General features: G+C 27.5%; 2 protein-coding genes across 2 annotated transcripts; both read right to left on the bottom strand.

Annotated features, from left to right (window-relative positions):
* Positions 1–416: 416 nt before the first annotated feature.
* Bm9376 (PDZ domain containing protein) lies at positions 417–2267 on the bottom strand (the record flags this gene model as incomplete). Its single annotated transcript, XM_001895444.2, has 4 exons — positions 417–545; positions 906–1280; positions 1711–1911; positions 2145–2267. The coding sequence occupies 4 exons, from the start codon at positions 2265–2267 to the stop codon at positions 417–419; spliced, it is 828 nt and encodes a 275-aa protein (XP_001895479.2).
* Positions 2268–3925: 1658 nt separating this feature from the next.
* Bma-ttn-1 (Immunoglobulin I-set domain containing protein) lies at positions 3926–26080 on the bottom strand (the record flags this gene model as incomplete). The annotated part of the gene is made up of 45 exons (XM_043082517.1): positions 3926–3963; positions 4246–4444; positions 4669–4759; positions 5091–5230; positions 5572–5747; positions 5991–6188; positions 6343–6703; positions 6802–6975; positions 7192–7424; positions 7580–7705; positions 7816–7933; positions 8287–8369; positions 8546–8717; positions 8932–9101; positions 9572–9767; positions 10290–10423; positions 10527–10686; positions 11208–11276; positions 11393–11692; positions 11947–12072; positions 12217–12352; positions 12739–12923; positions 13141–13494; positions 13579–13690; positions 13941–14099; positions 14280–14463; positions 14660–14782; positions 15047–15260; positions 15512–15618; positions 15764–15997; positions 16228–16338; positions 16451–16564; positions 16693–16878; positions 17058–17181; positions 17377–17447; positions 17559–18985; positions 19225–19424; positions 19786–19927; positions 20404–20633; positions 21786–21947; positions 22701–22847; positions 24726–24857; positions 25324–25446; positions 25814–25887; positions 26041–26080. 45 exons carry the CDS (start codon positions 26078–26080, stop codon positions 3926–3928), a joined length of 8355 nt encoding a protein of 2784 aa, XP_042938451.1.

The following is a 26080-nucleotide window of genomic DNA, read 5'->3' as shown; positions in this document are numbered from 1 at the left end:
ACTCAGATTGAAAATTTGGAATCCATTTTTTGAAGAATGATAGCCATAGAAAGCCAGTAAAGTAAACGTTAAAAGTTTAGAGATGGTGAATTTATTTACAGGAGGTCAGCACCGGTATTCAGAAACAACAAATGATGTGAAATGGAACTAGACGAACTGAGTCTGTTCATGTAAAAAGCTTATCATTATGGACCTCCATAAGCTCAGCTTTCAATTTTTTGTTGAATTAATAATTATTATGAATCAAAACAGAAAGAATTATTACTTTATTCCGAATACTTATGAGTGACTGATTAGCCTAATTGATATAAGAGAATGTTTAAGTGCAAATTGGCTCGCATTAATTGCCAATCCAGTTAAGCAGTACCGGAACTATGCATAATAGTTACCGGGAAGTATTGATAGATCACATTTATTTATCGTCTAACATGACGAAGCATTTTACCTTCATTATCACTTGCAATAATAAATTCTGATGGTTTATTTTCATTAATTGTAATCGGTTTACCAGGGGTCGTTGATTTTCGCATGCAACTCTTCTTTGGCTGTAGTTATTGTTAATAAATTAATTTAATTAAGAAATTATACATCATACAATATTGTTCTTTTAAAATTTCAGGAAAACATATTCTTTAACAATTATTTCAACATATTTCAACTCGTTTTATGAGTTTAGCTTGCTTGAAATTTATTAGAATTCAAATGAAAGGATGTTTCAAATTATTGTTGATGTTATAGATCCAATGATAAATAATGGAAACTATCACAACATCATTTTCAAGAAATTGAATAATAAATCGAATTAAAAAAATATTAAATATGAAATTTGAAATCAGTGAATCATTATTAAGCAATTTAGTCAATACTATTAATTGCAATGAAGAATAAAATTATAAAATTACTACCGGTATAGCCTTCTTTAATTTCTGTCTCTCTCGAGCCGCTATTTCACGTACGTCACTATTCATTGCAACAGATGGAGCCTGTGCCGCAGATGCGGCAAGTGCACTCTGAACCCAATGTCGTGCTTCCATTGTCTCCGGACGCTCAATAACCATGGTAACAAAACGTTGTGATTGAAGACTTTTGAGGAGCAGCTCACGGCATACATCTTTATCAGTTACTGGACGTCCATCAATATCGATGATATGATCACCGATCAGCAATTGCTGTGCAGCAAGCGAATTCTGATCCGCACGCGATACTAATACACGATTCTGGTAGTGCTTAATACCAAGACCAAGCTTAGGACCACCAGGTTTCCAGTCAATTCGAGCAACCTAAAAAATAGAATTGCATCACATTAAAAATTAAAAGAATTAACAATTAATTATAATTCTTTACTAAAAGAATTAAGAATTAATTGTATCCTTTATTTTAATAAAAAAATACATTATTACAGTGAATGGAATAATTTTTATGATATCATCTTGAATATTACTATCAAATTATAAAGATCAAACTTAGAAAGAAGCTTACAAGTTTCAGTCTTAAAGCATCAGAAAGATAGATTATTTATTAATCGTAAAACACTACTCTTTTTCTTTCATCTATTTCTTTTTTTTTTTTTTTTTTTTGAAAAATAATTTGAATTTATATTTTATATAAATGAGATTTAAAAATAAATATTAATTAATATTAGTCATTAAAAGATAATAATCTTATATTTTAATTAAAGTGAAGAAAAAAAAAAAAAAAATTGGAAGATACAAAATAAGTGTATCCATCGCGACGTATGATTAATCTGGCTCGTTCAGGTGGTATATGAACTTTAGCTTCTAATTCAGCTGCTTTCTTTGCATCACGTACCAGAATAATTGACGCAACCGGTGGAGCAAAACGAAGTAACTGATAAAAGTGATCCGTGTCACGTACTATCGTATCGTTTACCTTAAGAATTTGATCACCCACCTGCAATCCATTAGGAATAATATTAATTTCTTTAATTTCTTAGAATTACTTCATAAATAATTTTAAAATTATTCCATAAATTGCATACATATATATAAATTTTCCGGTAAACTTAAGTCAATTTATATTTTTTGTTATCAAATCCAATCAATCATTGAGAATTGCACAAATAGCAATTACTTTAAATAGATAGCTAGGCCATTACTTGTCTTTGGCTTCCTGTAAATGATAACCTTAAGCTTTCCATCTGCTAGAGTACCCTGTTGTATCTTGACGATTACAAGTTTATCATTAGGTACAGCACCTAATGGATCACCATCTTCCATAGGTATCACAACTACTATCTCTTTTGACATGACACTGAGACTAGATCACCAATGTGCAGCACCACTGCTTCTCACGAGTACAACTGAACCAAATAAATAACTTTTCAATTAATCTCTTCATTTATAAATAATTATCACTTAAAATCTGCATAAAACTGAGAACACTTTCACTTCAAACATTTTTAATGCACGAAGAATTTTTATAAAATTATCTGAATGCCTTTCAGAAATCATTCAATTTAAGTAATTGAAATTCTAACATAATTAGTGAAAATTGCCTCAATCAGATACAAACCTATCTAGTAGCCTCGAAATAATCTGAACCAAATTTTCCAAAACTTATTACTCTAATTTAAATAATTTATTTTTTTATTATTTAAATAAATGTTTTTTTTTTTTTTTTTCAAGAAAATCATGAATTTCATCAAAACAAACTATCAAATTGATTTAAATTGCAAAATTTGCATAAAATTAGAGCATGGCTTTTGTTGTGTTGTAAATTATATTATAAAAACAATGCAGTGGAAATTGCACTAGCACAAAACTTTTCAATATGCAAATTTATTGGTGAAGAAAAAAGATGCAAGGGCAACAAATTAGGGAAAACTTGAATAAAAATGGCAATATAAGTTTTTCACATTATTATATTGGAAAGAGGAGAAAAATGAATTCCAAGAAAATTAGCATCTCAAAGATAACAAATATTTGAGGGTCAAAGAGAATATTTGCAACCAAAGATTGTCAAAATTTCAGTGGAATAGATAACATCAGATTTTAAGAATAATTAAGTCAACAAGAAAGAAATAAATTACAAATTCAGATCATATGAAAAATTAGCAATATTAGTGAGCTATGTTGTAAAACAATTAAATCTTGAAAAGAAAAAAATGTCTTATTTCACAACAATTACATAATTCACATAAATCTTTCTTATTCATATTAAAATAATGATTATATTAAAGTATGAAATAAAATGTATATTTTAATTACTAAATAACTTATGTATAATGATTGTCCAATACAGCATCAAAACAGATGGTAATACATTGTCCACAAAATAATCACAAATAGTATCACCAATTTAACGATGAGATACTCATGGAGTGTATCATTATAGCATGATAATGAGTTGATATATATTTAGATATATCTATATCATTCATTATCGATATACTTAAATAGAATTGTGTTAGCTATAGAAAGATAAGTTTAAAAATCTTTGAATTATTATTAATTCAAAGTAAAATTAATATTTTACATTCTACGAGCATCATCTGATATATGAAAAACAAGAAATGTAATAATTGCCATGGACAAAAAGTATATATCTATGGGCGCGCACTCCTTCTAAAATATTTCTAATATATGAGAAAACGAAGTTATACAATAATAGATCGTTGCATGAAATATAATATACATCGATCTGTGGAAGCGCAATCACCCGTTAGTTACTATCTTTAGAGACAAATTATACATTGTTGAATTTATGTATTATTATAATACAAATCGATAGCATATATGTATGCGCGTGTATCTTCTTCAGCTGATACTTTGCCTGTTTCTTCAGTGTACATCATTTTTAGACAGTTTTAATAAATTAGTTGTTGTAATATTGTCAGAATAGACAGTGAGATCAAAAAGTGAACAAAAACTGTTTCTCGATGAATAAGCAATCCATTATTTTTATTTTAATTACCATTTAACAAAGATAGCGCCACTGATGAACCTGAAAATAGCTTTTTTTTTTTTCTGATAAATGAATTTTCTAGCAAATAGTCCAAAAATTCGTATAAACAGTATATAGGTTAATTATACATAATTTCAGTTTCCTAATTTGTTTAAGATTTATTAAGCATTTATTTTATGATTTTTATTTTTTGTTTCCATAACATAAAAAATCAGCGCTTTAAAAAAAAAAACTCCACTACTCTGTATAACAGTAAATAAAAATATTATATTGAGGAGTTAATTTGCATGAAATATCAACATATTATAAATTAAAGGTAACCTTCAAGAAAGATAACTGCTTTTGCTAAATCTTCTCCATATTGATTACGTACTGCACAAAGATATTCACCAAGGTGTTCATTCGCTAGCTGCAAAATTGACAAAGTTGATGTTGTTGCTGTTGATGAAATTTCAATACCATGCCGTCCATTTACTAATTTCTTGTCATCATGAAACCATGTTACTGTTGGTTGAAAACCCTAAAATAGTTAGACCATGGTAAAAAACTATGAAAACGACAGCTGAAATAATTGCATGAGGATTAAATTGAAAAGAAACTAAAAGAATAAGACATAATTTCAAAACTATCAAATATCATTTGGAAACAAATCTCGTGCTGTTAATCATCCAATCAAAGTATATAATTTATTCAATAGTTGAAGAGTATTCTCAATAATTAACAATGATAAATAGTATTACGCACTTTAAAGCTACAAGTTAAGCTCGCTTTCTGTCCGATTGCACTTTGAACCGAAATTGGCAATTTGGTAAATCTTGGCATAACAGCATCCAGACTAAAATAAATCATTACTTTTCGAGAATTAATATAAAAATAGACGAAAAACTGTGTACACTACCAAAGATACAATTAATTAGGAAAATTTCTAATTAAAAAATGTTTTAGTTACTTCTTAGTGAATAAAAGCAGCATAATTGTAACGTGGAACAATATATCCTACCATAAAAGAATAAACACAAACACAAAAAGAAAAAAAAATTCCGTCAATCAAAAATAAGTTTCGAAATTTTTCATTGATGCAAGACAAAATAAAAATATCTTTACTCTGTGATATAAGGTACAATTTTCACTAATCACTAATAAAAAACTAACATCAAAACACTTACTCTGTAATTTCAGTAATGTCAACGGTAATTATTGCTTTAGCTGTACCAGAAAGATTAACTGCTTGCAATTCGTATCTGCCACGATCTTCGTTGGTACAATTACGAATTGTCAATGTGAACAATTCTCCGTTGTTCGCCATCTGAAAAGAAAAATGTTTTAATTTAACCATGAAATATTCAATATATGGTATATATTCTGAAGTCATAAATCTATTATCCCAAAATTTATTATCAAATATTTAAACTAACTTTAATATGCAACTAGTAATAAACTATTACTTGTACTATTACTTCCACTAGTAAACTACTAATAAAAAATAAAAAACTACTTCTACACTTCTAAAAACTAATACTGTAAGACTCATCAACTAAAATTTCTGCAAAAATTTTAACCAACCAAAATAAATGAATGAAAATTGTTCTCCTATGATATAATTGAAACAATCATATTTATCCAAATATTTTTTAACAAATAACATACCTGATATTTTTCACCAGAAGCAATTGAAACCATATTTTTAGTCCATACAACTGCTGGTTCAGGATATCCACGTACCGTTACTGGTAATGTTAAATCATTACCCTGCTCAACGCTTACACTTGTTGGTGCATTTACAATAACAGGCGGATTTTCCAAACCACTTTTCTTTCTATGCTCTTAAAATATCTTTTTAAAGTATTTGTTAAATTATTTTTGATAAACTCACCCAGCATCTCTGTCGTAGTCTTAAAACTTTCATTCATACATACAAACAAACAACAAAGAATCTTTCATGATTTTAAATCTAAAAAGCTTTTAGATCTTTTTTTTTTTTAAATGAAATCTTCCAATTATGCTATCTAGATTAGTACTTTATACTATTTCCACGATTTCATTTTTAAAAGGTATGATTAGTCTACCTGTAACAACAAGGCGTACGTTACACTTAGCAATGCCAAATTTATTTCTCGCTTCACAGGTGTATACTCCTGCATCTTCTGGAAATGCATCTGCTACTGTCAAATAACAATTCGCTTCCTCACGTGAATATTCAAATCCAGTGGAATCTTGAATCTCCATGTTATTACGCATCCATCTTATCGTTAACGGTTCAGAACCTATAGGAGAAATTGGATTGAAAAGAGAAAGTTCATTAATTAAATTGAATTAAAACGAAAAGCCATTTGTGTGAGCACTTAATCAGTTCCAACGATTGAATTGATCAAATTGAAATTAATCTCGTATTATTTAAATGATACTAAGTTAACAAACCTTCCATTAATTCAGCAAGAAGAACCACTTTATCACCATCAACTGCTTTAATTGCTTCTCGTCGCCCATCAATACGGAATTTTGGTGGTGTACCACCGGTCGGAGATAACTTTTTTGGTTCAACGTCAAGTTGCATTGCTGTTTTAGCTTCACCTTCTTGATTTTTTGCAATGCAAACATATTTTCCAGCGTCTGATATAGCAATGCTAGTGAACTTTAGCGTCGTTGTCTCACCATCATATGATATCAAATAGCGGTCATGCTCAGGTACAAGTATATCACCGTTTCGAAGCCACTGGATTGTTGGAGCCGGATAACCTGATACACTACACTCAACCGATACCGGATCACCGTTTGTCGCCTATAAGTAAGAAAAAAAGAACTTATGACTAATAACTTCATTTCTATCATTTGAAATTAAAAATTTCCAGACCAAAACATCCTCATAAGATTGCTTACCTTAAATTTGCCGGGTAACACTTCAATGAAAGATGGTACTGCCAGTCCCTTTCGAAGTCTTTTTGTCCCATCACCTGGTGTAACTTCAATTTCAGCGGTACATGTTACAAAGCCTTCACTATTCCAAGCGGAACAATTATAGAAGCCTTCATCGATCTTGGACATGTGATGTACCTGTAATAAATTTTGTTTAGAAGGAACTGAAAATTGCACAAAAGTAAGCTAATAAATTTTGAAATTTCGAACTTGCAACAAACGACCAGACGAATGTACGTAGAAATGAAAAGGTATGTAAACATGAAAGCCGCACAAATTTACCACTTTTCCTTTAACTTTCATATTAAATAGATTATAATGAATTTAAATTTGCAATTCAAATTATAACCTAACCTCAAGATAGTAGAAGTCACCGTCATTGTAAATGGAATATTTATTACCAGTTTCCAGTACAATACCGGCTTTATCCCAACGTACAACTGGTACTGGATTAGCAGAAATAGCAGTCTTCAATCTAAGCGATTTATGCTCGGTAATTGATTTCTTCAGTTTCGGTTTCACCATGAATTTTGGTCGACAAATATTCTTATTTCGTTCAGTAATCGATGCTCGAATTTCTTCTAGTGCTGTAAAAAAGAAAGTTGAAATCTAATTTTCTTTTTGAAAAAAAATTTTAATCAAATTAAAATTATAAAAATAGCGTCATGATCAAATTTATTCATCAGTAACGATATTATTTATTATTTATTTAAACCAAACAAGAACATTTAAGCCAATGAACTTGTAATTTCACTCTGTGGTTCCACTGAACTGCTAGAAGCAGAAGCATCAATCTCTTTGTCTCGTAGTGTCACAAGCTGTTTAATACGTTTCCCATCCGATCTACCATGAATACGATGCCGTCGTTCTAAAAAAGAAAAAAAAAAGTCCCAAATTTCATTAAACATATCAAAAATTTCTTACAGGAAAATTATTTCTATAAAAATATAACTCTTCAATAAATGATCAAACCCTTACTTTTAGAGACTGTTCCAGCCAATGCAGCTGCATCACCTTCATGAAATTCAAGATCTTCTAAACCGATTAAAAATGCCGGTGCTGCACCTTTTCGCTTTATATCCGGACGGATTCCAGTCTGTGCAAGTAATAAACTTATTAAATGAGACTAATATAGATTAACTTATCATGACAACCAAACTTTTTTTTTGATTAAATTAAGAATAATTGGTAAAATGCTGGATGAAACTTTTATAATATTCGAATTTCCAATCAATTGAATATTGCCATTCTTTTAAGCTATAAAGCAATTCAGTACCTATGTAAAATGGAAAACTTCAAGAATAAAAAGTGCAAAATATTTATTTGCTGTGATATAAATGGAAATGCTTCAAAATTAACAATAACTGAATCAAAAAACCCATAATAAATAAGACCAAGAAAATATGTTATTTAATATCAATTGAAAACTTTAAATAAATAAAAATTTACTCTGTGCATTTTAGTCGCGGGGAATTCTGATCTATCCGATAACGGATCTTGTGGCAAAGCTGTTGTAAACTTTATCTTCGAATCTGAAAAAATTTTGATAAATTTGTATTCCCTTATTCAAGAATATTACAGGTAAAGTCAACGTGACCCATATCAAATTAGTATATATCTTCTGGAAGTGTTTCTTTCATAACTTAGTTTCTATAAATTGTTCAAATTCAAAAAAGAAAAAAAAAAAAAAAAAGGCGAAAAATAAAACCTTCAGAAAGTTTTGGAAGTTCCACTGCGGAATGTTTTTTACCAACATTTAACGATGCAGTTGTCCGTACAATGCCATGAATATTTGATGCTTCAACGGAATAGCTACCAAGATGGGATACACTTACATTTGTTATTTTCAGTTGACATTTTGTTGGAGTAATGTATGAAATCTGTAAAAGTAAGATGAATTACTTCTAGTAAGTAAATTGTAATAAGTAATTCTAAAAAAATGAAAAAAAAAAATTTTTTTTTCATTGTAAGAAACATTGTCAAAGTACTTATAGTTGATAGTAAATAGTATTGTAACCGTTTGAATTAAAACAATAATTAGAACTATCCATAGAAATGAAAGTTCAACTTTCAGATAATTAAAGAAATTAATACCTGAACATTCTTTTCCTCAAGAACTTTCTCGTCCAGATGATACCATGTTAGTTCTGGTAACGGATAACCATTCACTTCAACTTCAAATTCAACATCTCTACCTAGTGGTGTCCATATATCACGCATACATTTTAAGAAACGTGGTGGTCCAGCTGGTTCATCAAATGGTTCTGAAATTATCAACCAACCAATCGATCAATCAATATTAAATGACTACAATCTACAGAAATATATGATATGATCAGGAATTTCACAGCAAACTTTTCTCAATATTTACATGAAATTTGGAAAAAAGATAAGAAAATCATCAATTTCTTTTTTCATATTATAGATTAACTTTTTATTACAATTGTAAATTATCTCACAACATATAAGAGACTAGAAAACAAAAAAAAAAAATTATATATTATAAAATTATAAAAAGAATTAAAAAAAGAATTATGAATGTTTTTTATCTTTCAAATTGCTATTTTAACATAAAGTTTTCTATTCATTTTATTTTTATCTAATATAAAATTATTATATGTTTATTCAGGCATTTTTTTTTTTCGAATATTCAAAATATATTTCATTGATTTTCAAAGGCGAAAACAATTTTCTAACAAAAATAAAAAGAAATGACAAAAAGTTAAATTAATACCTCCCACTAACAAATAGCATTGAGTTATTGCTCTTCCATGTTCATTACTCGCAACACATTGATAAGTACCTTGTTGTGTTTTTACAATACTTTCAGTTTTCATTTCACAGGTATCACCTTCCCGATATTCTGCCCAAGCAGAATCAGTTGTTGTACGTAATATGATCGTTTGTTGTGCATCATTAATAAAGATCCACTAAAAATTTCATATCTTAAAATCAAATGAACAATTTGTTGTTATCTTTCTCAGATAAATTTATTACTTTATACAAAAATGATCAGTAAAGCTGGTCACTTCTTTTACATTACTTTAAAGGTAGTAAATAGTAAAATAAGTCTTACTTAAAATATATTTAAATTATGTATAATTATTTGCACACTTATTTTTTCAAAATATATCGTGATTTTTCTTTTACATCCATCGCTACTATTTCTTTTTTCTTTGAATCCTTAGCTCTTCAAAAAAAAAAAAAAAAAAAGAAAAACAACTCATCATTAATCATAATTTAATTAGTTAATCGATTTTTAATTTTCCTAAGAATGTTAAATTTAATAAAGGAAAATGTTTAAAAAAAAGAGAGAATAGATTGACTGATAGAACAACATTCATGTTATGCTTAAATAAACTAACTTATAAGCAAAGTAAGATCAAAAATGGGTAAAGCAGAATATCTTTTTAAAAGCTAACTTTAAGTTATGTTGCAATAAAATACAGTACCTTAAGCTGAGGTTCAGGAATACCTTTGACACGACATTTTAGTGTCACCGGATGTCCAATTGCAACACCAACATCTGTCAAATCCATCGTGAAACTTGGTGCTTGTTCTTCTTGATATTGCTTGTGTAAAAGAGCTAAAAATTTTCAACTTATTAAATCTAAATCTACAAATTGAAACTAATCGAAGAGCTCCATTTCAAGTTTTTAAAAAATTCTTAAAAGATAAATTCCACTTACTGTGCACAATAAGCTGCGTCTCGAAACTTGCTGAGCCTTCTGAATTTTCGGCAACACATTTAAATGTACCAGCTGTTTTCGTTACTGCATACGGTATAGTAAGTACCGATTCACCTTCTCCGGTTAGTAATATTTCATATGCACGGTTCATTTTTGTAATCTATAGCAATTATAATTGATGATAAAAAGCTACCATTAATTTAAAATTACAATTACTACTAATATTAATTAATTAATTCTCTCATATTATAGGCTTATCTATTTGTCATTTATATCTAAGTAGAACATCTTATTTCAATAAAACTGAATTCAAAATTTTAACTTTTCGTAAATGTTTCAATCTCATAGTGCTATATTATAAGAAACATTAAGGTTGAAAGAGTTCATTGAAAATTTCACTTTTAAATTTAAGTTGTCATCAATTAATCATTAGGATTACCAAACCGATTGATATTTCAGGTATAAATTCTATGAATTGAAGAAAAAGAATGGTAATGAACTGTATAAGACTATATTGATATTCATCTCAGTAGTTAAAGGATAGAATATAAATAATCTTTCGAATGACAGATATTTTGGCTCCATTTAATTGATATTAATTTAAAACTGATAAAAATCCAAAAAGTGATATATCAAAGATTGTAAGTAACTTTTAATAAAACAGATATTAAATTTTTATACTTCTTTTCCATCTTTGAACCATTTAATGAGCGGTTTAGGTAGACCAACAGCACGACTTACTAGTTTCACCTGAAATTAAATCGCTAGCTTCGAAGAAAATGGATGAAAAACAAAGTTAATACATTTATGAATAATTTAACAGTTTAAATTTCTTTCAGATCATTTCTTTTTTAATGTGAACAAACCGTCGATCCTTCGGTAGTTTCGACTGATGTACCCGGTACACGGGTAAATCTTGGCTTACAGTACTGCATTTCTTTATTTTCCGCTGTAACTAGATGTGAATCCGGTCCAGCAATTTCTGCGACAGTCAACATCAGATGGGAACTCTCGGTGCCAAGCACATTGGATGCTGTGCACAGGTAGAAACCAGTATCTTCTGCGGTACAGTTGAAAATTGTGAGCGAACACCAGCCATTCTCGATGAATTCGAGCTTTTGACGGCGATTTGTATTGATCATAGCACCGTCTTTCATCCATACAATCTTCAAATTCATTTCATTATTAAGCAACAATAAAATATTTTTAAAAAATTTGTTAGACTTGAATTTCAACTGAACTAAAAAAGATAGTCGAAGGCACAAATAAATATGACAAAGATTATTGAGATGAGACACACTCAAAAGTTAATGAATTTTTTAAAGATCATATGATGTCGATAAAATTAATTCAAAGAGCTAAATGAAAGAAAGTAAAAAAAAATCTGATTTATTAAACATTTCTTAAGAGAAAATTCTACCTGAGGTTGAGGGTCACCGAGAACGCGACATTTTAGTTTTACTTCTTTACCAGCCAAAGCTGTTTTATCCGTCAATGGTACTTCAAATTTGGGTGCCATACGTGGAATCGATGCTACAACATTTACCTGAAATCAATATTCTCGTAAAATTTATACGGAATGTCACACAGTCAAAGGTTAATAAATTTTTTATTGTTTAAATTTATAGAATTTTGATGTTATAAAAATTAAATATATATTGAAATAAAAGAGTATTTTCATCATAAATACCTGACACGATGATTGCGCAATTCCAATAGAATTCGCTACGACACATCGATATGTCGCACTGTCGTTACTTTGAGCATTATGACATATTAATTTGTAAACATTATCCTTCTCAAACATTTCATAGCGTCCAATAGATCTGTAAATAGATTATTCATATATTTCAAAAATGAAAATTCAAAATTAGTTTAATTCTTCAAAATAAATTATTATGCTCATAAACAAAGCATTTACATAAGTGTTTCAAAAAAAAAAAAAATTCGATATTTGATTGATTCAAAAGTTCGAAGCGTTTCAATTGCATCAATTCAATCACATTTTTTGTTTTTAAATTTGAAACTGTTAAGTATCTAATATATTATTAGATAAGAGACCAGGCTTTTAGAATGGCTCAGTTTAAATTTTAATTACTCTGCATAAATCATATTTAGCATAACTGATGCAAAACTAATTTAGAAATTTAAAAAAAGTTCAAAAGTAAAAAATTATAGGTTAAGTCAAAAAATGATTCTGAGTAAAACTTACGCTAATCTTTCATCATCTCTAAACCACGATACTACACCTTTTGGTGATGATTTTATTTCACAGTTAAGAATAAACTGTTGGCCTGCCGCAGTAGTCTCATTTGAAAGTGGTACCACAATTTGTGGTTGTCCATCGAAAAGTTCATTCTTCCTTTCATCTGATATTTCTTCAGCTGTTACTCCATCCTAAATTAATGCTAATTTTTAATTCAGATTTTATGTGATTTTAAATTATGGCATCATAATGGAAGCCTAAAAGAGATGAAAATGAATCATCAAAAAAACGTTCAAAACTTGAAATTAATTATAAAAATTGCGATTAAATGAATGAGACAACTATCTCTTACTAACTCATTGTTTCAATAAATTTCTAATAAAAAGTGAATAATTTCAGCATACATACTTCTTGTTTGATAATACGTGTTTCGGAAACCACTTCACCGGTTTCATTTCCGATATGACATGAATAGAGTCCAGCATGGACACTTGCTTTCGGCTTTTTGATAATTAATTTACTCGATTTGCCAGATTTGTCAGTTGTTATTGTCATATTATTCTTGCCATCAATTAATTCGACACCATTTTGATACCATTTCACAAACGGTATTGGTTCTCCTTCGAATTCTATGCTAAGCTTGATATCTTCCTTCTCATTAAGTATCAATAATGCAGGTGGAATATTTTTTAAAATCGGTTTCTGGCCTGATAAAAGTGTCATAATGGCTGCTGATGGTACTGAATATGCTATTTGGCCAATCTATAAAAAAAGAGCATTAAAACAAAGTGCTTTGTATTTTTTTTTTTTCATTTTTTGAGTGAAACTGAAATGAAATTAATTCACCTTATTTTTAGTACCGACACGGAAAATATATTCGGTACCGGACTGTAGACCGATAACCAGAAGCTCTGTTTCCATGCTTGTACCCACTTGTGTCCATGTTTGATCATCAGATCTGGAAAATTCTGTGTTTAACAAAACAGAAATAAATTTTATTTTTTGAAAGTTAAAAGTTAAATTATTAGAGATTTATTGTAGTTTGTTAAGCCTTGAATTTTATTCCCATATACTTTAAGTCATGAAACCAAAAATAAAAAAAAGGTAACAAATTTTGGTTAAAATAGAGAAGAAAGAAGCTAATGAGTAGCAATTGGAATAAATTTCAGTAGGAGGAATTGTTGTTAACTTTCAAAGTTTAAATCTACCTTCTCTGCTCAATAATATATTCAATTTTTGAATCATCAGCTTTGGATGTTGACCATTTCAACTGTAGGCTATTTTTGCTAATTTCTGTAGCATATGGTTGACTAATTGAAATACTGGGCTGTGATGAACCAGTCTTGTCTTTTCTGGTTTCTGATTCTCTGCAAATAAAATTTTTACAATTTAGTTTTCCTTTTTTTTGAAAAATTTTCATTGTAATTTATGAATAATATGTGATTCATTTTGATGTTTAATGCATAATTAAAAAAAAAATTTTTTTAAGAATTGCCATTCTTTTAACATATAAACAAATTATTGAAGTGATTTCGATTTCAACTTACGATTTAGAAATAACGTGCACCAAAATATCAGCAAAAATTTTTCCGCTTTTGTTTTCCGCTTCTATTGTATAGATACCTTCATCACTAGGTAAAACAGAAGTGATGGTTATCTGATGATTGATTCCTTCATTTTGAATTGCAAACCGATCATCCTTAATCAGGGAATGATCTTTAAGCCATTTCACTGCAAATAGAATGATTAAGAATAAAAAATAAGGAAAAAACAAAACAACTAATAAAACATTTTTCTTTTTTATAAAAAAATGAATTTCATTTGAATTCTTCAAAAAAAAAAAAAAAATTTCTGAAATTTCAATTTTGACTTATAAAAATGTTCGCATGCTATAAATGAAAAAAAATTTTTTTTTTTTAAATTTTACCTTTTGGTTGAGGTTTACCATCGATATCACAAATAATACGTAAAACTTTGCCTTCTTCAACCACTAAATCTCGTGTCGGTTCTACCACAAAGAATGGTTCTTTGATTGTTTTCATTGATAAATCTTCAAAAAAAACATTGTATACTTGCAACTAACAAAATTACATTGAAAAAAAAAAAGTTTAAATTTAGCACTGATAAATTTATAAAACATTTGCAAATCTTTCAACGGTAACGGTTTTATCGATTTTTTTTCACGAAAAATCTTGTACGCTTGCAATTATTTAGGTTAGATTTGAAAAGAAAAGTGTAAAATTTGAAAATGATTTGATAAAGAAAAAAAAAATCACGGAAAACACGGGAATTATAGAGTTTTTGATAAGCTTACCGATAGTCTCAAGTGATACTTCCGCATTAGCATGTGCATCACCATAGATATTATGCGCAATTGCGGTATAAGTACCACAAAGGTCAGCGGTCAGCTGAATAATTTCTAATATGCATACGCCATCACCGAATGTACGAATACGGATTCTATCATCCTGCGTAATAGCTTTTCCATTCAGTAACCATCGAATTTCAGGTTCCGGTTCACCGTTAACCTATAAAAAACTTTGATGGAAGTAAGAATTCTAAGCTATTCTTGCAAAAGATAATGATTTCATCAAATTGAAAGAACTAAAAAGAATAAAAGTAAAATATTTTCATTATATTACACCTCTTTTTTTTCTCTTTAATATATAAATTAATTAAATTTCCAAGAAATTCAAGCAAAAATCCTTCAGATACTCTCTCTAATTTCTCAACAATGATATCATTAATTAGTTATCAAAATTATTTTATTAAAATATACCTTGCATTTCAATGTTAACGCTTCTCCTTCATTTTTCATCTTTATATTTTGCATTTTTTCAATGAATTTTGGAATTTTCGATATTTCATCATTTGCCAAATTTTCTTCTAGAAAAGTGTAAAATTAAAAAAAAAAAAAAAAAGAAAATGTAAAAATTTTTTTTTTAATTTTAGAAATTTACTTAGAATAATATTTCATTGGTCACATTTTTCATTATGAAATAAGTGGAAGAGATTTCAGAGAGAAATTTACCTTTAACAATTACAACATTACACCTTGTTTCAGCACTTCCACCTTCATTAATTGCTCGGCAACGATACTCTCCCTGTTGCTCGATTTGAGCATCGTTGAATTTAAGAATCGCCAAGCGTCCGTCAAAGTAAGTTTGTATGGCATAACTTTCATCAATAATTTTAGAGTTTAGGAACCATTCGATCATAGGCTTTGGATAAGCTTCAATTTCAACTTCAAGTATTTTATTACTACCTGTAAAGAAGAATGAATATTGGTTGTGTAAAATTTAAAAATTAAAATTTGAAAAGTAAATCTGAAAATTAATTTGAAAACTAATTCCATCATATTCATTATTTGTAGGCAGTAATTAAATTCTAATAACTTTAATAAGAAAGATATAAATTTCTTACCTAATATATTATTTTCATATCTATTGGAATAGTTTCAGCTAAATTTTAAAAAGTTCAATTTAAGTAAGATACCTTCTTGAACAACAATATCTTCGAGTGGTCTGATAATTACTGGTGCTTTCAATTCTTCTTCGATAGTAGTTGATGATTCTTGTATTTGTTCTTTTGTGCTTGCATCTTTATCTATAAATTTTGAATTGAAAACCAAACGAGTGATAAAATCTTAGAAATAGAAATCACATATAATTTTTTTTTTTTTTAATTTTTAGAAATTTAAAATATTTGAAAACTATACCAGTAATTTCTACTGTACATTCACTACAATTTTTTCCAAATGCATTTACTGCTTCACATGAATATACACCGTTATCATTAGCGCTAGCATTCATAATATTAAGCCGTATAATACCTAAAAAAATAGAATTAATTTAACAGCTAATTGCTCCAAATTTTATAGCGATTATACTTAATGTAATTAAAATTAATTAATTTTTTTTTTTCTTTTTTGATAGGACTAAAAAAAAAAAAAAATGATACCATCACTATCCAAACATTGCAACATTCGATTCTCTAGCAATAATTTTACACCATTTTTAAACCATGTTATTTCTGGCTTAGGTTTACCAATCACTTTACATTCCAAAATAATTTGAGAATCGGAATTTGTTGCAGTATTGATTAGTGGCTGTTCAAAATACGGCTTTATGTTCATTGTTTTGGCTTCTGAAGTAGAAATGATAAAGATTAAAAATCATTCGTGAAAAGTTGATAAGCTATTCCTCACTTTTATTTTCATCAGGACAACTCGGAAAAAGTTGTGCAAAACACTGAAAATGACTGTATTTTACGTAATTTTTAGTAATTTTTTTCGTTTTATATAAAAGAGAAATTTTAAAATTTACTTTGAATGTGCACTTTGCATTCTGATTTTGAAGTACCACTAATATTTTCAGCAATGCATTTGTAAATTCCAGCATCGTATGGCTTTACTCCAGTAATTGTAAGTGTGCACATACCGTTTTCATACTGCAAACTTCGATTTCATAAATTTCATGACGAAATATTAAAGAATTAAAAACAATTGTAGGAATTTAAGAAAATTTAGGCTGGATTTCAAAAAAAAAAAAAAAAAAGAAGAACTGAATAAGCAATTAAATAATTAATAAACTGCTAATAAACTTATAATATTTGTAGAATTTTCATGAGCTATTAAAAACTAACCTTAATTGTATAATCAGTTTTGTTAAGTATTTTATCATCTCTGAACCATTTAACTAAAGGATTTGGTATACCTGAAAGAAAAAAAAAATTTTTTTTTCTTTTTAAAATTTAAACGAGAAATTAATTAATTAAAAATGACACAAATTAATGAATTTCTGTTTTCTTGCATAAAAAAAACGAACCGGTAACGGCGCAGACGAGAGTCAATTTGTCACCTTCCAGCACATTACAGTCTTTTAATGGCATCTGGAATATCGGTGCTTTATCACTTTCTATAGTATGCTTATCAGTGAGTGATTTGTTGACAGCAAGAGTGCATGTCGTTTCAGCAGTTCCGGCAGGATTCTTCGCGCAACATTTGTATGTTCCATTATCTTCAGTAGCAATTTTAGGGATTGTAATCGAATATGTATTCTTGTCATCATACTGTAATTTATAGCGCTCTCCTTCACGCAATTCACGTTCCCCGAAATACCAAGTGATTTCAGGTGGTGGTCTTGCCAGTACACTTACTTCAAGAACCACCATTGAATTCTCTTCACATTGAATATTTGCAAGCAATTTCTTAAATTCGGGAGCTTTTAAATCATTTGAAACCTCAACGTTGATAATGCATTCACTTTCACATTGATCAGTGGCATTTTGCGCCACGACTTTCCATCTTGTAGCATCCGTGATTTCGCATGATATTATTTTTAAGCTATGATGACCGTTGTCTTTTTTAATGATAAATCTTGGATTATTGATATCAATTATCTCATCATTTCTGAACCATTGGACTTCTGATTGAGGATGTGAATTAATTGCGACTGAGAGTAATACTGATTCGCCAACTTTTGCGCTTATGTCAGCAAGTTTAGGATTAAATTCAAATTGTGCTCTCGTCTTTTCTTTGTCAGTTTCTTTAGGGATCATTTTCTTAACTTGTTTCTTCCCTTTTACTTTCTCTATTGATACCTTAGCTTCACTTATAATAGAGCCCAGCGCATTTGTAGCAATTATTGAATATAATCCAGAATCTGCGTCAACAACATTCTTTATATTCAATTTAACAATACAGCCATCATATTTCATTTCATATTTGTTAGCTTCCATGCAAATTTCCTTGTCATTTTTGAACCACTGAATCACTGGTTGCGGTAATGCTTCAATTTCACACATTAATGAGGCACTCAAATCACCAATATTTACCGCAATATCTTCTAAACCCTTCAGCAATTGTGGCGGAAAATTTCGCTCAAACGTAATAGCTCTTTCAAATGCGCCATCCATTGAATGATGACGGAAAATAGCACCAATTTTGACAAGTTTACCAATTGGTACGAGCACATTACTGGGCTGTTTACGAATGAAGAAATCTTTCTTTTTACTCAAAGGCACTTTTCCACGTTTCGTTCTTAACTTTTGCGTTGTTATCCACGGATGTGCAAGTGCCTCAGCCACTGTCATACGTTCGTGTTTATTTCTGACAATCAATTTAGCAGTGAAATCTTTAGCCAAATCGGAAATTTCATTCCAGATTGTATCTCTATAATGCCAATCACTACATGATACATTTACCATTGTTTCCTGATTTGTTGCTCCGACAAACGGTGATGCACCGGATAATCTAAAAAAAAAAAAAAAAACTATTTTTTAGGACAACAGTTTCTACATTCAAATCCAAAATCGCATTTTTTTTCCTTTTTTTTTTTTCAGTTTTGAAATTGAATTTTAAGATGAAATTTGTTGTATCATATCATATATATTAGTAAGCGCAAATACTTAACAGACAAGTACATTCAAAATTCTTTTCTACAACACTGTAAAAACATATCTATGTGCATTTGAATACCAAATAAAACTTACAATGCATAAGTAATCACACCAATGGCCCACATATCAGCACTCAAACCAACCGGTTCCATATTTATAACTTCCGGAGGGCAGAATTCTGCCGTACAAAACAATAATGTTGCACTTTCTTTAGTGTCTATTTTCTGAGCCAAACCGAAATCAACGATTTTGATATCATTGCTTCCACTTGAAATAAGCATTATATTCTCTGGCTAAAATAACATATTTATGAAATAGGTTTACCGTTTGTGAACAAATGAACTTTACGTGTATACTCATAAGTGAATTAAACGTGGTATGTAAGAAGTGGAGCAGCTGATAAGCAACTAATAGAAGACTAATTAATTAATTAATTAATTAAGGAGTACCAGAAGTATCCTCAGAAGTAAACACAAGTAATGAATCTACCATAAAAATTGTTCCAAGTAAATAATTATGCAACGCTAAATTATTTATTTTATATTTTATATACAAATCGTAAAGTATCGATGAGTAATCAATGAGTGCTATTTGTTGCGAGAGAAGTATACTAATAAATGATTTAATAAAAAAAAAAAAAAAGCAGTAATGGACCTTTAAATCAAGGTGTACAATACCATTATTATGCATCTGCTTTACACCTTGAAGAATTTGTCGAATGAAATTGCGTGCTTCATCTTCTGACATTAGCGCTTCATCAGCGATTATTTTATCGTAAAGATCGCCACCAGATATACTGAAAATTTTCTTTTGAAAAATTTTCGTCTAAATTTGCACAGCTTAAATTCAAAAAGAAATATGAATAATTCCCAAATTTATGGTCTATTTTTTTTTTTTTTTTTTTGCATAATCTGATTTGATCTGATCTTATAGAAAAAAAGATGGAATCTTTATGAATTTCTTGAAATAAAAGAAATATATAACTTAATATTATCTTACTTCTTTCAAATTGAATTATTAGTAATGCATATGCTAATTAAATTAGAAGAAAAAAGAAAATAAAGTTTATTTATAGCAAAATTTTCCATTTTGCCGATATAAACAAACAATAGTAAATTTCTCTCTTTGACAACTATCATTTCATTCTTTTTTCTAATTTCAAATAAATTCATCCATGAAAGCTCACATTTTTTTTTCGTAAAATCTGTTATCATTTATCATCAAATCTTATCACCACCCTATCAATAGAATGAAGAAAAAAAAAATACTAACAATTCTTCAATCAAGCATATTTCCTTGTCCAAATCAAATACTTCGTGAAGATTAAGCAATTTCTCGTGATGAAGTTCATTCATTATGTTCACTTCATGCATTATCACTTCTTTGCTTATATCAGGACTTACACTTATCATTTTTGCTGCCCAACTTTTACCCGTTGCTCGTTCGATTGCTCGATAGATAGTACCATGAGCACCTGCGCCGATCTTTTCACAAAGTATGTACTAAAAATACAATTAAAATTAATCATTCATTAACATTCATTTTTAGATCGTATATATATAAGTGAAACGTATATTTTATTATTTAATATTCTATTTATAAGCTAAAATGAAAATTTTTGATTTTAAAATTTATTTGGAATTAAAATTAAATTGCTGTTTAGTTAAATGATGCTAAATAATTAGCAAATAATTTTATAAAATTTAACTCAAGAAGAATCGCAATTGGCATATTATTGAGGTAAACCAAAATTCTCCGTAATTTAAAATCAAAAATTTTGCAAAAAAAAAAGAAAAAAAATAGAAATTACAAAGATAATTGTGTTGAAGATTAAATATAGATTCATTTCATATCGATAAGCACTTTTTGAACTTTACACATTATTGCTTGGGACAATTCAGAGGAATTTTGCACAATTGCAACTCTCGAAGAAATTCTTAAAGAAGCTTACGACTTCACTTTAAATGCATTTCGATAAATTTTAATCTGTGTTTAATATCCTTTGCAACTATTTAACTGTTTTATAATATTTGAAAGAGACAAAACGAAGAACTAAAAAAGAAGAGAGAGAGAGAGAGAAAAAAAAAAGCACAACAAATAGTGAAAGTTTCATTTTATTGAAAATTAATAAAAATTAATTTTTTCTTGCAGTTTTGTTATTGTTATTGGAATTTTATTTTATATAATCAAAGTTTTTTCCAATAGCCATTGAAAATTTTGCTATTTTATGAAATTTTGAATAGATTATTTTCTGTTTTTATCTATAAAACATAAGTTTTTAATCTTTTTTTTTTTTTTTTTCATTTGTTTACAAAAAAATCTTTGACTAATATATATTCTAAACAAAATTATATGATAATATTGTATTTGTGTTCTCAGTAAACTCTTCTAAATTTATCAAATAAACATATTATTTTCTTTACTGACAAATTGTATAAATATTTTTCTTAACAGTTAATTTTCTTATTTTTTTTTTTTTTACATCATGAAGAATAGTAATGAACAAATTTCCATCAAATAGTCTTTCCTCATTTCTGTTTCCACTAAAATATGATGAGAGAAGAAATTGGAAAATTCCATTCGAATTAAAAAATTAAAATAAAAAATTTTACTCCTTTTTATTTCTATATTTAATGAATAATCGCTTTTCTTACCTTTGATTCAAAATCATTGGGAAGTTGTAGCACATTGATATTACGATAGTCTGATGGTTTTACATTGGTAAAAAGTTCATCATAATTAATTTTTTCATTTTCTTCTTCTGCTTCCTCTTTCTCTCTCTCAGTCTTTTCTAATTTCATAGATTCAACCAAAAACTGCAAAAGAATAAATAATAAATTCACTGAATTAAAAATTTATTAATTAAGTATACCTGAAGAATACAAAAGCAAATGCTTCACATTCGTCATATTTCTATTTTCTTTTTTCCAAAAAAATAAATAAAAAATATTTATTTTAAGACAAATCTCTACTGTATTTTTCTTAAATTATTATCAGTAATTCTTTTTAACATAACATTCTTTATACCTACTTTCTAAATTTTAAAATAATATCATAAGCCTTAAAAAAAAAAAAATTAAATAAAAGTGATAAATCAATTGTGATAGGTTTTAAAGTGAGTAAAATAAAAGTGATAAGTTGAATTATATATAATTATATTATATCATTTTTTTCTAATATTTCAAAAATAATATAATTTATTTTTAAAGACAATAGCCTAATATTAAATAGAAAAGATCAATAAACAATTTTGTATTAAAAATAAAATAATCTTATATTGGTAGTTTTCTTTTTCTTCAAAACTGTTTTTTAACTCTTTTTTCGTTTTTTTTTTTTTTCTTTTTTAAATTTTAAACTAAGTTTTTTATTTCATATCAGACTAAGATACAATAGATCAGATTATCAAATCACAGTTATTCTTTGGATTAGATAACTTCATGTATTTGATAATCTATTTGGCAAATATAGCATAAAAAACAATCACTTTAATTGCTAATAATTCTTCTTCATCACATTTCAATACATTTAATGTTTTCTATCCCTTTAACTTCGTAAATTTAATTTCTAACCAATTCAGATTCTTCAGATGGTTCACTGATAATATCAGCAATACTGGCTCGTACACGGAACCGATATGTGTTATTTGACTTAAGTTCTTCCACTGTTGCATTCAGTTGAGCACTTTCAACTACTTTAATCCATTCTTTCTCGCCATTCTAAAATAAAACTTTTTCATTTTTCATTTGGATGAAAAAATTTTGCATTTTGAATTTTTCTCCAATTTATGAATAATCATAATAGCATACATTATAAAATATTGCTTTTATCTTATTTGTTTACTTTTTTTTTTGCTACATAATTTTTGTTTTTTGTTTATTTTTGTTTTTGTTTTCCTAATAAACATAAGATATATACAGTAAATAGACACATAACTGTGTTATACATAACTTTTTAATGTTTATTTTATTGCTTATGTTTTTAACTGTGAATTTATTAATTATTGTTTACTATTTATTGGAATGGAAATGATCATTAGACCATAAATTTAAATTTCGATGAATTAGTAATTCAAAACAGCTCATAAAAGCAACGAAGATAACTTGTATATTCTAAACCAAGCAGCTGCTAAAAAAAAAAAAAAAAAAAAAATGTTTAATTTTTAAAAAGAAAATTTTTACGAGAAAAAGAGAAAAGCCTGAAAAGTGTAGAATGCAATAAATAAATATCGAACAAAAATATATACTATTTTATTATATATAAAGAAATCGTTTAAAATTAATTCATCTATTATTCTACAATGCTATCAAATAATTTAACTATTTTATGTGAATAGAATAAAAAAAGATTAGAAATTTTCAGTAATAAGCTAAGTAAAATATTTCAAAAAAAAAAAACTTTCGTTTTTCAAATGCTATTTTTATAAAATTTCTTATATTTTTTTTTTTTTTTATAAAACTTTATAGGCCTATTCTTACCAAATTATGGTTTTGAACAAAAAATAAATTCTAATAACAATCGTTGACAAAAAATTTTGAAAGTTAGATGATTCAAAATGAAAAATTTGATTTATAATAAATATTAAAAAATAATTATAAACATAATTTGATAATTTATTGCTAGTATAACTTCTAAATGCTAATGAAATTGCTGTATTTGAGAAGTATGCTATTAAAATCGACCAATTGTAAAAAATAGATTTAGCTTCTTCGCAATCGACAATGTCAAATAAGTAGTACTTTAAAAATTTAAACAAATATTTCATCTTATCTCATTTATTATCATAATTATCATATTCGTTGCATCAAATCATTATTATAACAAATTGCTTTCTGTGATTTTATTCAAATCTCAGAAAATCATTGATTTCTATGCAAGCAGCAATGATATTTCAATTGTAATTATCTTTACTTCATTTACTAAAAATTAGCCTAAAATTAGTCAAAATGATTTGAAAATAATGATAAACTATAAAATTTGATTTTTGTACTAATTTAATATTTACCACTTCAAATAATAAATTATAAATGATGAAGAAGCATTTGCATAAGTCAATCGTTTAGCTAAATTTTTATTCATACTTTATTCCTGAATTAGCTATTTTCATTTCCCTCATCCAATCTTCCGAAAAAAAAAAGAAAAAGAAAAAAAATATTTCTTTTAAATCAATTTTAAATGTCTATCCTAATAGCACTATTTTATTTAAAATTACGCAAACAATATTAGTTTTCCTCTTCTTTCCTACATTTTTTCTTTTTCCCTTCTCTCTCTCTCTCTCTTTCCCTTTCTCTCTTAATTTTGCTTATAAATAGTTCTCAAGGATTTTTTTTTTTTCACATATAAAACAAGTAAGTTAATTAATTTATACCTAATGCAGATGTCGAAATTACCTTAGCTAAATACACTGAAAGGTTTTCAATTTTTCCCATAAAATTTAATCTCTTTAAAAAACTTTAATAAAAAAGTATCGTTAACTCAGTAAAATAGTAAAAAAAAATAGTAAAAGTAACAAAAAAAAAAAAAAAAAAATATTCAACCGTTTTCCGTGAAATTCTGAAAATTTTTAAATTAAATTATTTCAAAAAAAAAAAATTAACCTTATTCATTTCAATGATGTATTGTACTTTTTTACTAGCAGCTTCTGGTATTGCATTCCATTTTAAGCTCACCGAATTGAATTTCTGCTTTTCAAGAATTGGCCGATCCGGCGTAGTTGGATATTCCGGAACCTGAAACGATGGATGCGATAAAGGTTTGAAAAAGAAAAACGACAATGATTAAGTAAGTATGGAATTTTCTCTTTTATTAATTTCAAAATGATCAAAAACATTGCAAATCAAAAAGTACTTTCAATCATATTAAAAATAGCAATTATTTTAAATCGTTTTTCTTCTCACTCACAGAATTTAAATTAATTTATTATTAATTCAAACTTTTAATTTTGTATAAAAATTTAATTTCAGTTAATTCATAATTTCTTTTTAAAATTAGTAACATTGGCTGAGAATGCTATACTTTAAAATGCAAGAAATCTCAATTTTACATTTCAATACACCACGTTAAATTTTCTAAGGTGTAATAAAGAAGGGTTAAAATTACGTTTTTTTTTTTTACATTTTCTCAAATCTAATTCTAATATTTTTCTTGAAAATGTAATTGAACTAATTTTCTATCATAAATATGAATAAATCAAACCTCAACAAGAATTTCACATTTCGCTTCGCCCAGTTCATTTTTAACTTTGAGCAAGTACCTGCCCTGCACATCATTACCCACCCGCAATATTGTAAGTGTTGTTAATCGACCAACTGTTGTAACCTAAAATTAAAATTTTATTTCAAATTTACTCATTCAAAATTTGTACAACTTTATTCTATGAATTACGCATATTATTATTATTTTTTTTTTTTTTAATACTTCAATTTTCTCATTTCTCAGTTGAAATTTCACTAATAAATATATTATCAATGAATGTTTTAAAATACTCTAAAGAATTATCACTTTGATATCAGAAATAATTTTTAAGCTTTATTTATCAAAATCTATATAGAGTTAGCTAAAAAAAAAAAGCCATTAACACTTATATGAAAAAGAAATATTGTTTTAATTTTAAAAATTAAATTAAAGTTGAAGAAATGTGATAAATTGATAAGGTAATCTTAATACTGATTAACTGTTAACATACCTTGAAACGATCAGATTTTGTGGTAATTGGTCTACCGTTTATGTCCAGCCATTCCACATCTGGATTCGGCTTACCTGAAAAATTTTTTTAAATATTTTAATTCATCAACTTAAAAATAATGTATCATTGACATAAAATAATTCAGTACGCCAAATTTTACGACGAATTAAAATTGATTAATAAATATTCGTTAATTGCTAAAGAAAATTTCATAGACCTTTACATACATATATATTTGTTACTTTTTTTTTTCTTTTTTGCATTCAT

The sequence above is a fragment of the Brugia malayi genome, assembly GCF_000002995.4.
Source record: "Brugia malayi strain FR3 genome assembly, contig: Bm_v4_Chr4_scaffold_001, whole genome shotgun sequence".
NCBI lineage: Eukaryota > Metazoa > Nematoda > Chromadorea > Rhabditida > Onchocercidae > Brugia > Brugia malayi.
The sequence above is the reverse complement of the archived record's forward strand: the minus strand, read 5'-3'. Positions and strand labels throughout refer to the sequence as shown.